Source organism: Monodelphis domestica, chromosome 2 (genome assembly GCF_027887165.1).
Source record: "Monodelphis domestica isolate mMonDom1 chromosome 2, mMonDom1.pri, whole genome shotgun sequence".
Classification (NCBI taxonomy): Eukaryota; Metazoa; Chordata; class Mammalia; order Didelphimorphia; family Didelphidae; genus Monodelphis; species Monodelphis domestica.
Genome location: NC_077228.1, coordinates 376356726 through 376371287, shown reverse-complemented (window position 1 = coordinate 376371287; position 14562 = coordinate 376356726). Strand labels below are relative to the sequence as shown.

The window sequence follows — 14562 nt, the reverse complement described above, 5'->3', positions numbered from 1 at the left end:
AAAATGAATAATATGGAAATGGGTTTTAAGTGATAATATATGTATAGCCCAATGAAATTGTTTGTCAATGAGGTAGGGGAGGGAAGAGAGGAGGGAGACAACAAGAATCATGTAACTATGGGAAAAAAGTAAATTAAATATATATAAGCTCCTTGAGGGTAAGGACTCCCTCTCTTCCTCTCTGCTTCTATTTGTATTACCAGAATTTAGCAGGGTGCCTACAGCTCCAAGAAGTTATAACATGGAAGTGATAACACCCCATTAAAGCCATCTCTTCAGGTGCAGATAAGCAAGCAGGTAACTGGTTAGGGGGGATAGCTACTCCGAATATAAAGACTTCCCTCAGCAGAATGGGCAAATGAGAACAATTGTGACATTTGTTCCAGTGGTCATGGAGGCAACTCAGATGGGCACTGTAAAGTGCCAGAACTCAGTCAGACATCAAAGACACCAAGAACATCCACTATATCCCAGGCCATAGCCAGTCCTGACTTTTGACTTGCCACTGGACTTTGATATCTCTTGAAGGGAGGGTGAAACAGAAATCTTCTTGCAACCCTGCCTCATTGAAATCCAATTCACTGGCAAGTCAAGCTATCACCCTGTAAAGTCATTGGTCCTGGTCAAAAAATGAAAGACAAACAACAATAAATTCTTTATTTACTCCAATCTACTCTCTCAGTTGGAACAGTTGGTGTTGGTTGAGTCTGCTTAATTGCTTTTTTGTTGTTGTTCTTTTATTTTTAGTCTTTGTTAAATAAATGTCTTTCTAGGTAGGATGGGGGGGGGCATTCAAGAATGCAAATGCAGTTAAAAAAAAACCCCAAAACATAGGCATTTTTGAAAAAAAATTTTTTTAAAAATGCCTTTGCATCCTGATAGGTGGTTTAAGCACCTATTCAGGGGAATAGGAAGTGGAGAATGAAACCATCTCTACTCTTAAGTTTTCAGAAATATAGATTGTAATGCTCTGCCTGAAATACCTGAGAATAATATTATTGGGAAATGTATTGTTATTCAGTTTAGTCCATCTCTTTATGGCTCCATGGATGATACTATCCATTGGGGTTTTCTTGGCAAAGATATTTGAATGGTGTTAAATTTAATTGTGGTTGGACTGAAATATATTAATTAGGTGGTCACCAGGGATTTAATTTCTAAATCCCAAAATGAATTACTAAAGTAAATGAAATTTATGGTAGTTTATTCACAATATTTACAATAGAAGGAAGATATAAAGGAATGAGAGAGAGAAAACTGTGGCTTCTTCTGATATCAGTTAGAATTTCTAAGCCCCAGTCAGGAGAAGAGAAAAGCAGGGTCACTAAGTTAGCCTTTTACTCATCAACAGTGACAGTACAAATGGAAAGAAGTCTGGGTGTCTGTCTTCTGGTTGCTCCTCAAGGGTCTGTCTTCCAGCTTCTCCTCCGAGTCAGAGCCTCCTCCAACTCGAAACTTGAATCGAATTCACCCCTTCTGGCCTTTCGTCCTCTTTTTAAAGAATCTTTTTCTTTTGTGTCACCTTCCCTAAATTTCACATCTACCAATCATAGCAGACTCTTTTCTCCAGGACTGCCTACTCTTTAGTTCTCATCTTCTTTGGTTAGGTTACTTATGTAGTTACTTAATGCCTTTTTTGGTTAGTTCACCTTTTGTAGTTACATAATATCTTTTTTTTGCAGTTAAAATGGGTAGATCTACTTAAATACTGAGTTATCACCTTTTTGTAGATTAAAATCTAAAAATAGATTGTAGATTACAATTCAATCTTCCCAATAAAGGAAGAGCTAAGTATCTCCATTGTTACAATCAGGAGATAGCTAAATCTAAGCTTCACAATCCCCCCTGATAATCATTGGAAGACTAGTCTCCCCATTGATCATTTAATATAGTCATCTTGTAGTCCTAAAACACTTCTAACTAAAGATGTATACAATATTTCAATTTCTAACAGGAAATTACAATAGTTATAGATAATTAGAAAAGAGAGAAAGCAAAACCAATGTTTTGCTAGGCGCTTTGACAAAAACCAAATTAGGGGGCAGTACCCTTTGGCATAAAGTGTACATTTACAATAAATGTTCAATACCCTTTTGTTCAATCAATTGCACCCAAAAGTTCATTCCAGATCTTCTTGATGCAATGTAGGTTTCTGCAAGCATCATTCTCCAAAGAGTTCATTCTCTGGATTCAAGGAGTTAGCAAACTTCTTTTTCTGAAATTCTTCTCAAACAAAATTTTAAATATTGAATTTTTAAAAAATAAAAATACAATACAATATCCGCCCTGAAGAGAGTGTTTATCAACACCCAGATCAACTCAAAATGGTTGATTTATGGGGTGTATTTAAAAGAAAAAGTCAAAAACAGAAAATAAAAATAGAGGGAAAAAAATTAAGCCTTCTGGGGGAAATAAAAAGTCAAAAGCAGAATCAAAATATCGAAAACTATGTATATAAAATTTCTGAATTTAAAAAGAATAAATTCATAATAGGCCCTTGCTATTAGGGTCCAATTAAAATAATTTTATCTCATCCCACAAGTTTGTAGGACAGAATACTGTAATATTTCACTTACTTATTTGCAGCCAAGACTACAGGAAGTTGCCATACTATAAGAGAGAAAAAAACAAGGACTAGATTTTAGTGTAAAAAGGGAAGTGTCATTTCTTGGTCTGATATTTCATCATTTCTCAGGGATAGGGGAGCCAGACTAGCCAATTGTTATGTACTTTCATAGAAAGTATTTTACAGGGAGTGTGGTTCAAGGAGTCCTGCATCTTAATATATGTCAAACCCCACAACCTCAAGTCTCACACTAGGTTCAAGTCCTTTCATATTGCCGTAGAAATTCATCAATCCCACATGGATTGGTTTCATTTTGATCTGTGTGCTCTTTTGGCACTTTTCAGGTTAAATCTGTGCTTCTATGGCACTATGTAGATAAAAATCTGTGCTCCTTTTTTGATTCCAATTTCTAGAATCAGAAACAATCATTAATCATAGTCCCATAACATTTATCAATAAATTGCAGGTTTCCATAGTTTAAAGCTTTTGGGTATGCATTCATATGCTAAGCATATGGATATCAAATGCTAAGCAAATGGATATCTTAGCTTACTGAAAAAATCAAAAATAGTTAAAAGAAAATCTATTCAATATAATTACATGTGCTTCAAATGCAAAAAGAGAGAGAATGAAAAAAATACTGTAAGGCACAAATAAAGTGCAATAAAATAGTACATATACATTAATAGGGAAGTCTTATCATAATCAGTAGTTAAACACTACCAATAAAGTCAATTATTCATTATCAACAGAGGGTACTCATTTTACATGACTACAATGAATCCATGAGTCCCTCTTCCCAATTTTAATAACTGTCAGTGTAGTTAATAGGACTTAGAATGGTCCATCATAAGCAGGTTCAGTTGACCCAGTACATTTAAAAGTCTTTATATTCACACTATCACCTGGGTTTAAATCATGAAACGAGAAGTCTATGGGGCCAGCTTGAACAGTAGCTTCAGAGTCATGAAGTTCTTTCAATTTTGTTTGTAATTGTCTGATATATGTAGCAATGGTTGTATCCCCTCCTAACAATGAGGTGTAAAGATTGAAATTTAGGAATATGGGGAGACTGAGGCAGGTAGAAATTAGTTTCTCTCTGCAAGGAGTATTATATTTTTTAGAGGTTTATTAAGGATTAAGGATTAAAGAATATACAAGTAAGAAACATGTGCCTAGGCTAAAGGCCTAGACAAAATAACCTCACATCATGGAAGAGACGCCTCTGCTCTAAAACGAAAGTCCAAAAAGAGCCCCAAAAACCTTTGCCACCAGCTTAAATCCTTCCTCAATCTTGGCCCACCTCAGAATTCCCGTGAGATTACAAAGCATTTTGGGGAAGTGGAGCAAAGGCTTGTGGGGATTGTAGTCCTGTATTCGAGTCTATTTTTTACAGAGGTATAGGCAGGGGTAAATGGTTGTGCCTGAATAGATGGATGTCCAAATAGCATCTCAAATGGTGAAATCACCTCTGGGTCTGCTTCTGAGATAAAATAGGAGGTAGTATTTCAGGCCATTTCAAATGAGTCTCCATGCACCATTTTCCAGTTATAGTTTTGAGTTCTTTATTCATTCATTCAACTTGGATGATATGGTGTATGAAATTTAGGAGTTATCCTCAAACATGAATAAATTTGTGATAAGACTGAATTGGTAAAATGAGTTCCTCTATCCAAGTCAATACGTACTGATAGGCCAAAATGGGGAATAATTTCTTTTTTTTGTTTAAAAAAAATTTTTTTTTATAAACCCTTACCTTCCATCTTGGAGTCAATACTGTGTATTGGCTCCAAGGCAGAAGAGTGGTAAGGGCTAGGCAATGGGGGTCAAGTGACTTGCCCAGGGTCACACAGCTGGGAAGTGTCTGAGGCCAGATTTGAATCTAGGACCTCCCGTCTCTAGGCCTGGCTCTCAATCCACTGAGCCACCCAGCTGCCCCCAAATAATTTCTTTTAAAAGGACTTTTGCAACAAAAGCAAATGCAGCCCAAGTAGTAGGGAATGCTTCAGTCTACCTGGTCAACTGATTGACTAAGACCAGACAAAATTTATACTGTCCAGCTTTTGGCATAGAGATAAAATCGATTTGCAAATGTTCAAATGGTGTGTAGGCAAGAGGACGTCCACCAAAAGCTTTACCATGAAAGGCATGTTGATTAAAGGCTTGGCAGGTAGGGCAGGCTGTACATACTTTAGAGGCTATATTAGTTATACCAGATGCAATCCATATTCTTTTAATAGAGTCCACAATGCCCTGGGTGCCAAAATGACCATTTTTATGAATAGATTGGCAAATTTGTTGATAAAAACTTCTAGGGTGCAAGGCTTTTCCTTCAGATGACACCCATACTCCTTTAATCTGTTTTGCTTTAATTTTTTCTGAAAGTGATAAATTTAAGTCATCAGTGATTGTTAATGTTAAAATTAATTCATGCCCTTCTATAGCCACTAGCTTTTCAGCAGAATCTGCTCGGTCATTTCCCCTAGAGGCAGGGTCATTGCCACCTGTATCTGCAAAGCAATGAACTACAGCTATAGCTTTGGGCAGCTGGAGAGCAGAAAGAACTTCATTAATAATTTTTGCATTAGCTATAGATTTTCCAGCTGAGGCTAAAAATCCTCTTTGGAGCCATAACATGCCAACAGTGTGACATATGCCAAGGCATAGCGGGAGTCTGTGTAAATTGTGACTCTTTTATCCTTTGCAATGATACAGGCATGTTTCAATGCTATGAGTTCTGCACTTTGTACACTTTGAGGGTAAGGAAATGGACCACAGAGTTTCAAATTCATTAACTATTGCAGCTCCTGTACAGAGCAGGCCATTTCTCATAAATGAAGAACCATCTGTAAATAATATTAAATCCGAATTATCCAATGGGGTGTCCAGTAAGTCATTACAAGGTTTATCAACAATAGACACTAAAGATGTACAATCGTGTAAAAGTTCTCCAGAAGTTGGCAAATCAGGAAGTAAGGTTGTAGGATTAAGTGCTCCACAGTGTTTTAGTGTGATGTGTTCGTTGTTTAGTAGTGTTATTTCACACCTAGTAATCCTTTGGCCAGTAAATGTTTGTGTCTTATGTCTTAATAACAATGCCTCAACCTCGTGTGGGCACATTATGGTCAGAGGGCATCCCAATACCAGATTGGCTGATTTAGTTACTATTAAAGCCACAGTGGCTACTCCTCTAAGGCATGGTGGTGCTCAGGCAGCTAGCTTGGCTGAATAATAGGCTACTGGGTGTTGATCAGGTCCCAAAAGTTGAGTTAGAACACCTGAAGTTACCCTTTTTTGTTCATGTATATATAGGATAAATGGTTTATCATAATTTGGGATGCCTAGAGCAGGGGCAGACAAGATAGACCGTTTTAAATTTGAAATAGCTGTTAGGTGTTCCTTTTCAAATTTAAGTGGTGCAGGGACTGAGTTTTTATAAGTGATACAAGGGGTTTAGTGATTTCCCCATAACAAGGCATCCACTGCTGACAAAATTCTGTTGCTCCAAGAATCGCCCTCAATTTGGTTTTTAGTGGTAGGATCACTTTCCCAATAAAGGAAGAACTAAGTATCTTCATTGTTACAATCAGGAGATAGCTAAGTCCAATCCTCACATTGGTTTGGCATTTCCTTTTCTAGCGGATTAAAAGACAAAAAGAAGTCAAGTGACTTGACCAAGGTTACACAGCTAATTAGTCCCTGAGGCCAAATTTGAACTGAGGTCTTCCTGACTCCAGCTCCATTGCTTTATCCACTGAGCCATCTGGCTATCAGAGATAGGTACTAGGAGACTATTAACTAATAAACCTCTCTTCTGGTCTTCATCCTCCTGGGAATCTTAATGCTTGGAGTAATTAAAAGAGAAGGAAACAAAGTAATGGCATACTCCTTTTTTTTTTTTTGGCAGAGTGTCCTAGAGTGGTTGTAGTGGTTCATGTAGTACTATTCCTGGGGACTAATATCCATTTGCTATTGAATTATTGGGCTGTTGGGGTTAATGGTGGGTTAACATGCTTTGCCTTTTCCTATTTTGCCCTTGTAGCACTCTTTTTTCCAGGCCCTATTCACCTGAGGAATGGAAAAAATCAATTATGAAAACTATGGAATTATAGGAATTGAGTAAACCATACTGACTCCATTTTGTGACTGGATTCTGCAGCTAGCTCAGTTCTCTTTCTATTCAATTATGGATCTAATCTCATTGCTACATTGTGATAAAACTATTGTATTGTTTGAACCCAGCCTTGCATGACTAAGAAGTTGGATTACTTAACTAAGGACCTAGGTTATGCTGACCAGAAACCTGATCAGTTCTGAAGATTTTCTGAAGGAGTTTTCTAATAATTATAAGTCTTAAGCAATCCATATGCCTTATCTTGAAACTGGCCCTTTTATGGGCAATCTGTTACTGTTTCCTTTTTCTTTTGGCAGGGATTGAGATACCTCTTTTTCTGAATTCAGGGAATTCAGAATGCCCAGAATTTCCAATTATCCAATTAGGTCCAGGATAACCCAATCTTGTATCCTGTTAATTGTTTGCTTTTAATGCATAAAAATCTGTCTCTTCCTGTATTTGGGGTTTAGTGCCAGGTTGAAGATGCCTGGTCCTGAGTCATTATGCAATTGTCATACATTGCATAATAAATCAAAATGCTTAGAAGCTGGAACCTTTGTTTCCTCAGTTTCTTCAGATTCTACCCATCATAAAATGTTAGCTGTGGTTCTTTCCACATCATTGGTAGTGATGTCCATGGCATTCTATGAAGTCCATACAAATACCTGCTACCTTTTTCTGCTGGGGTAGACATAAGGTACTGCCAAAGACACTCTCAGAGCTCAAGAATATCTCTACCTTGCTTAAGAGAGGGTTAAGTATTTTTATTATATTTGGGTAGCCTTTCATCCCTGGGAAGTATATACTTTTCTTTGAGCTCTGCTGTTCTCCACCATGCTGCCTAGCTCCTTCTGACACAAATACATTGTGTGTGGATCCATGATCTGATCCAGGCATTTTCAAGAGTAACCTGGAATTATGTTTAGAGTAATACTTAACTATATATTCCTTGGTAGGTTTTCTGTCTCTGATTCTCCAGTCTGGGACACCTTTTTTTTTTTTTTAAATGAAACTCTCTAATGTATGCCTGGCAGGATACACTCTTGTCCCAAGTACCCTTTGTAACCTTGGAATTACTGCCTATACAGTCTCATTATTTATATTTTAGTATACTCTTGTTGAAAGGAAATTCTTTGTTTCAACTTTTACTCTGATTAATAAGGCAAAACTTGGGACAAAAAGAATTAAAAGGAGCTTATTATAAGTATGTCTAGATAGCAACACTTTGAAGGGCTAATCACTGGAGATGGCTTCCAGGTGTGGCAAGCTTTTATTGGTAACTTTCATAAAGACAGTTCTAATGGGGTCATATCAGCAAAAGAGGTTCAGCCTTTACCTATCAGTTCCTCCCTAAGGGAGCAAGTTTATGACAATTTTTAGGTAGGGGGAATAAATATTACAAGCAGGGGTATTGTGACAATGAGCATGTCATTGTTCAAACAGCTGCAGACTTGTGTGCCACCCTGCCCAACACTGATTGACAGAGCAGGGTTGGAAACAATGGCTCACTGAATCAATATAACTTTTAATATTCTTGTTGATTCATAGTGCCTCAGCCACAATAACAAGATAAAAGGGCAATGTGAATCGTTATTATTCTTTTGTGATCCATTGATTGGCACAATCTATTTGATGGTTACCAGGTCAATCTTAGAGGTTATTGCATTAAATGAGATTATATTGATTGCTTTCCTAATATTAAATTCTCAATATAACCTTGATATAAATTCAAGTTGGTCATAATGAATGGTTTCTTAGATAAATTGCCTTTGTCTGTTTGACAGGACTTTATTTGAAACATTTAAATCAATATTCATTAATGATATTGTTCTACATTTCTCTTTTTTCATTTTATCCTTCCCTGGTTTAGGTATTAGGACTATTTGTATCTCATAAAAGGAGTTTGGTTGAATGTTTCTTCTTTCAATTTTGAGAATTTTAGTAATATTGGTATCGTGTTGCTAAAAAGTTTAATAGGATTCTGCTATGATTCTATCAGGAGTTGAAGTTTTTTCTCTTGATGTCAGTAGTCAAATGTAGATAAACATTTATTAAATGCTTACTATACGCCAGGCATTGTGCTAAGTGCCCAGGATACAAATACAATAAAAGAAAGACAATCTCTATTGGGAAGAAGTTTACAATTTAACGAGAGAAGACAACTCCCAAGATCAAGCTGAGAGATGGGAGGTGTCAGGTGGTGGAGAAATCAAGGAAATCCCAGAGGAGTGTAGCCAGTTGAGAAAAGAGATGTTCTGAGATGAGATTCCTTTTTAAATGGAGATTTGGGAGCTCTTGGCTCCAATCTTCAATCAGGAGGCCAGAGGGTAGTGATGAGGGGAGTACCAAGGCTGTTTGGATCTTGAAGGTTTTCCCAATAATGAGTGTCCTGGGTAAATAGCACACCCAGTTGAAAAATGATAGCTATTTCTCTTTCCTAAGATCAGTCTTAATGTCATCTATCGGTGTCAATTTCTTTAGGTAAGCACCAAGAGAGCACTAGAATTTGAATCTGCAAGAGGATAGATATGTATTTAAGGGGGTACTCTTTCATTTCCATTTCCCATCAGGCTGCAAGAGGATAGATATGTATTTAAGGGGGTACTCTTTCATTTCCATTTCCCATCAGGCTGTTAGGTGATTCAGTACATAGAGTCCTGGGTATGGAGCCAGGAAGATCTGAGTTCAGATTTGACCTCAGACACTCCCTAGCTGGGATAGGGATAAGGATTAAATGAAATAATATTTGTAAAAGTACTTAGCACATACTCTGATCAAGACAGTAATGTAAGACATTTCCAAAGAATTAAGATGAAAAATTCTTTCCACCTTCTGACAGAGAACAGGTGAACTCTGAGTACAAATTGAAGCATACTTTTTTCATTTTTTTCTTATTTTTCTTGCTGTTTTTATTTTTGTTTTGTTTTTGCAAAATGACTAATATGGAAATAGATTTTGTATGACTTCACATATATACTTGCTATGTTGCTTTTCTTCTCAACATGTAGGGGAGAGGTGGAAGGAAAGGGAATAATTTGGAACTCAAATTTTAAAAAAAATTTTTTAACTAAAAAAATTTTTTTCCATGTTTACATGATTCTTGTTATCTCCTTCCCCTCTTCCAGCCTCCTGGAGTTGATAAGCAATTACACTGGGTTATCTACATATTCTCACTCCAAAACCATTTCCATATTATTAATTTTTATAATCTTTTAAAACCAAACCCCAAGTCATATATACCCATACAAACAAGTGGTAAATCACATATTTTCTTCTGGATTTCTACTCCCACATTTCTTTTTCTAGATGAGGATAACATTCTTTCTCATAAGTCTCTCAGAATTGTCCGGGATCAATGCATTGCTTTTAGTAGCAAAGTCTATTATATTTGATCATCCCACAATGTTACTGTGTATAATGTTCTCCTGGTTCTGCTTATTTTACTCCACATCAGTTCATGTAGGTCTTTTCAGTTCTTATAGAAATTCATTGATTCCTTATAGCACAATAGTATTCCTTCACCATCATATATTATAATTTGCTCTGCCAGTCCCCATTTGAGGGACATCCCCTCATTTGGAAGTCAAATTTTTTAAATGAATGTTAAAAATAAAGAAAAAATTAAAGGGAAAAAAGTATTTAGCACAGTGCCTGGCCTAGCAAACACTTAAAAATTGCTATTTTCCCTACCCCTTTATTAAATACACAGACTATTTACTAGGTCATTATACTAGTCTATTCTTGCACAATTTTAGCAGAATTTATTTACTCTATCTTGTAATTTGATCATCTATTTTTTCTATTGCAAGGGGTAGTAATGTCCTTTGGAAGTGAACAGTTGTGAAAGAATGATCATGAAGTGAGTTTTCTCAGGGTTGCAAAATTGAGAAGAGGAGAAAAGGGAAATTGAAGTGAATGACTTCACTTTCTCAGCAAAGTATGAGTTGAGTACCTTATTTGAGGTGGAGAAAAGGAGTGATGTGGAAGGTTTGAAAAGAGAGGTTTACAACCATGGTGGTGAGGGCAATTCAGAAAATGAGGTTCACCATCTAGTGAGAATGAAACCCATCAAAGCCCTGGAATAGGAAGATTTACAATAAGACACCATAAAGAACAAGGAGAATCGTCCAGTGAAGGGAAATCTCCTTACATTGTTTCCCAGCTTCTTGCCTTAAACAATTAAGCTAAATTCAACAAATATTCATTAATCCCTTGCTATATTCCTCTTGTAAAAACTTTCTTTTTATAGATTTGTTTGCATGTTATTTTAAACTTCTTGAGGGCAGAACTGTCTTTTGCCTCTTTTTTAATTTTTTTATATTTGAATAAGCTTTGCACATTGTCTGGCACACAGCAGGTATTTAATAAATGTTAATTAAATGAATGTATATACACTTGATAATCAAAGATAAAGAAGACAAAGTTTCTGCCCTCAAAGAGCTGACATTCTTCTTTTCTTCATGATCCAATCCCACTCTTTCCTAGGCTCCCTGACTTTTTTCTATCCCCAAGATATGGTAATATTCTATTTGTTTCTATTCCATGTCTCTTCTTTTAAGTTGCTGTTCCAAACTATTGTAAATTACTCTCCCTCCTGATAGGATGGTTGGTGGGAGTAAAACCTTTTTATTCTTCAGACTTGGATTTTCTGAATTGTGTTTTCAAAAAGGTGGGGCAGAAAGAACCTAGTTCTCTTTATTACTCTCACTCTCATGGTATGAATATATGTTAAATGAAAATGGAAAAATGTGATGACCCTAGTGGAACAAAGTGTCTTCACTGTATAGGCAAAGAAAAGTGACAGTTAAGGTTCTGCCATTATTATGTAAAGCCTGTGAAAACAATCTCATAAATATATGTCAAAATGTGATGAAGCCTGGAGAAAATATTTTAAGTCAAGAGTTTGTAATGGACAAGTAGACCCAACTGAGGACATTGTTCTTGAATCCAACTTTCACATGTAAATTTTAATGTCTGCCTCTTCACATAGTTATCTTTCTGCCCCACTCTGGTATAAAAACAAACCTCCCATGAAAGTATTGGTAGGATTGAGGGTGAAAAGAATAAAAAAATCTGGGCAATGGGATAGAGATTAAAGCAGGAATCCAGTTAAAAAGAACCAACCAACAAACCAGTCCTTTCCCGTTAATTGGCTTGCCCTCCAGTCCCCTGGCAAGATAATCCCTTGTTTGAATCCACTGAGCTCCTTCTCTGACCCAACTTTAGGGTATAATCTACTAGAAGGTACCCAGTTCCCAAATTCTTATAGATTTGGTAAGTACTACGGAATCCAGTCCACGGCGATGCAATAACCATATGTAAATCTTTTATAATTAAGCAGATGAACTATAGTGTTAATATATATTTTAAAAAGCATAATAAAAATATGCTTTGTCTTGGATGACAACAATAAAGAAAAGTAAGGTTAAAGGAAAAAAAGGAACTCTTTTCCCAAAACATTAAAAAAAAAACCTGTTAGAATTGATTTAAGTATCAGTTCCAAGGCAGAAAAGCAGAAGGCAGAAGGGCTTGTAATTGGGCTTAAATGACTTGTCCAGGGTCACACAACTAGGAAGTGTCTGAGGCCACATTTGAATCCAGGACTTCTCATCTTCAGGCCTAGCTTTCTATCCACTGAGCCATCTAGCTATCTCCTGAAAACATTTCTTTAGTAGGAATTCAAAAGAGACAGTTTTAGTTGGATAATACAATAGAAAGAGCAATGGATTTGTAGTCATAGGACCTGGGTTCAAATGTTTCTGCCCTTATTGTTCATATGACCTTGGGCAAGGATTAATTAACTCCTTAGGTCTCAGTTTGTTTCTCTGTAAAATATGAGTTTGGACAAGATGAGACCTTCCAACCCTGAATCTAAGATTTTGTGGAAGTAGTTGAGGAAAAGAATGTCAATTACAATTTACTTCCATGGAAGGAGAACCTATATCAATGGAATCATTGAGCTGTTGAACTATTATTTGCCATTAAGCTTCTTGCTTTAAAAAAAATAACCTAACATATATTTCTTTTTCATTTGCAGGGGTGCTAAATTGATTCTTCTCCATCCCCATACCCTCCACTGTGAGTTAGTGGCTGTGTGAAGGGAACCCCTCCCCCAGAAATCATGTACTAGGGTCGTCCTACCTGTGTCCCTGCACTGAGAGCACTACCTCAGGTGAGAGTGCTCTAGCCCCAGTCATGGCACTGTGGCCTATGTACTTGATTGGCAGATTGTGTTTGACCAGGAAGGGAAAGGGGAGGTCAAAGGGTTCCAGACAAGGAGGTAGTCTCTCTCTATTCCCTTGGACATAGCCTTGGAGGACGCTGGCTGAGAGCCATGAAATGGAGAGCCACGTGGCTGGTTAGCTGGTCAGAATAGGCTTAAACATTCCTATATCTATCTGGCCTCTTTTATTCAAGTAAATATTAATAAAACTCTATGGAAACTAAGAACCAGAGTGTTAATTTAATATAGCTTTTACGTGACTTTCTAGAGTCCTCAACCCAGTAATTCCAGAGATGGCCTAGGCCCTAGGGTATGATCTCCCCATCTTTCATAATTTCAATTCTCAGTTTCTAGTCCTATCTTCTCTGAAGCATTTAGTTTTCTGGAAAAATCAGTACTTTAGTTCCATTTAAAAATATGAATCTCAGGCTTCTGCTGTGGGTCCTAGCAGCCCAGCATCGGGAGGAGGAGTGTGGAGGCCCAGAATCCATGCTTGAAAAGAAGAGTTCCCAGCCAGGGCCCTTTCCCTCTGACCCCAGATCCAAGTCGCTGGCACTGGTGCTCCCCTGTGTCTGAGGAGAGGGACCTAGCTGATCCTCACTCACAGCCAAGATGCCCAAGAGGAAGGTCAACTCTGCGGAAGGGGACTTAAGGGAGGAGCCCAAGAGGAGGTCGGCAAGATTGTCAGCTAAACCAGTCTTTGCAAAGGCTGAGCCTAAGCCCAAAAAGACCCCTGGGAAGGATAAATCAAAGGACAAAAAAGTTCACACAAAAGGAAAGAAAGGAGCAAAAGGAAAACAAGTAGAAGTGACTAACCAAGAAGAGAATAAAGAAGACTTACCTACAGAAAATGGAGAAACTAAAAATGAAGAGGGCCCAGTCTCTGATTCAGCAGGAGAGAAAGAAACCAAATCTGAATAACATCTTATACCAAGTCTTTTGACAGTTGTCCCTGTTACTTCCCTTCTTGTACAATTCAGAGGAATATTTTTATCAACTATTTTGTAAATGCCAGTTTTTTAGTAGCTCTAGAAACAATTTTTTAAGGAGGCAATCCCACCTCATCACATTAATTTTTTAAAACATTTAGATAAATGTAAGCCAATCTAAAGTGACTTTATTTAGAATCCTATTTAAAGAGGTTAAATCACGTACTGGTTGCTGTTTTGGTATTTTGTTTTAATATGGCCAGAAATTAATAGAATGTTGATTAGGAAGGTGTTCGCTGTCTTGTGCATAGGTTTAACATTCCATAAGCAGTTTTTACGTCATTAAATGAAGCATAGGTGGCCATTTGGAATTTTGACCATGAATTTTAAAGATCTTATTTGAATTCATCTGTTTTCTATCTTATCTTTCGGTACAATTTTTTCCTAAATAAAACTACCTTGGTGTTGGATCGTCCTTTCAGAATTGTGTGTTATCTGTGACATTGTCAACTTTGGGTAGTTGTGGTGCTATTTTTTTCCAGTATCTTAGTTTATGTACTGTAAAAGATTGGGAAATGTATATAATGAGTGTAGTTTTATCAAATGCAGAATTAGTGGAATTTTGCTTTGTAAAAGATATAATTTCCTATCCATATTTAGGATATTGGTATTTGATAACCTCTTTAGGGAGAGTTGCCTTCAAATTTAGTAAGAAAGTCACTGGAAAAAC

The 14562-nt window shown here is 36.9% G+C and overlaps 1 protein-coding gene across 1 annotated transcript in view; it reads left to right on the top strand.

The window, feature by feature from the left end:
* Positions 1-14300, top strand: part of LOC100022260 (non-histone chromosomal protein HMG-14-like) — a 108381-nt gene extending 94081 nt beyond the window's left edge. Inside the window, exon 3 of the mRNA XM_056814352.1 lies at positions 12718-14300. Coding sequence (XP_056670330.1) covers positions 13516-13824 — 309 coding nt within the window. The 5' untranslated portion in view covers positions 12718-13515 and the 3' untranslated portion in view covers positions 13825-14300. The remainder of the gene's footprint in view (positions 1-12717) is intronic.
* The last annotated feature ends 262 nt before the right edge of the window (positions 14301-14562 follow it).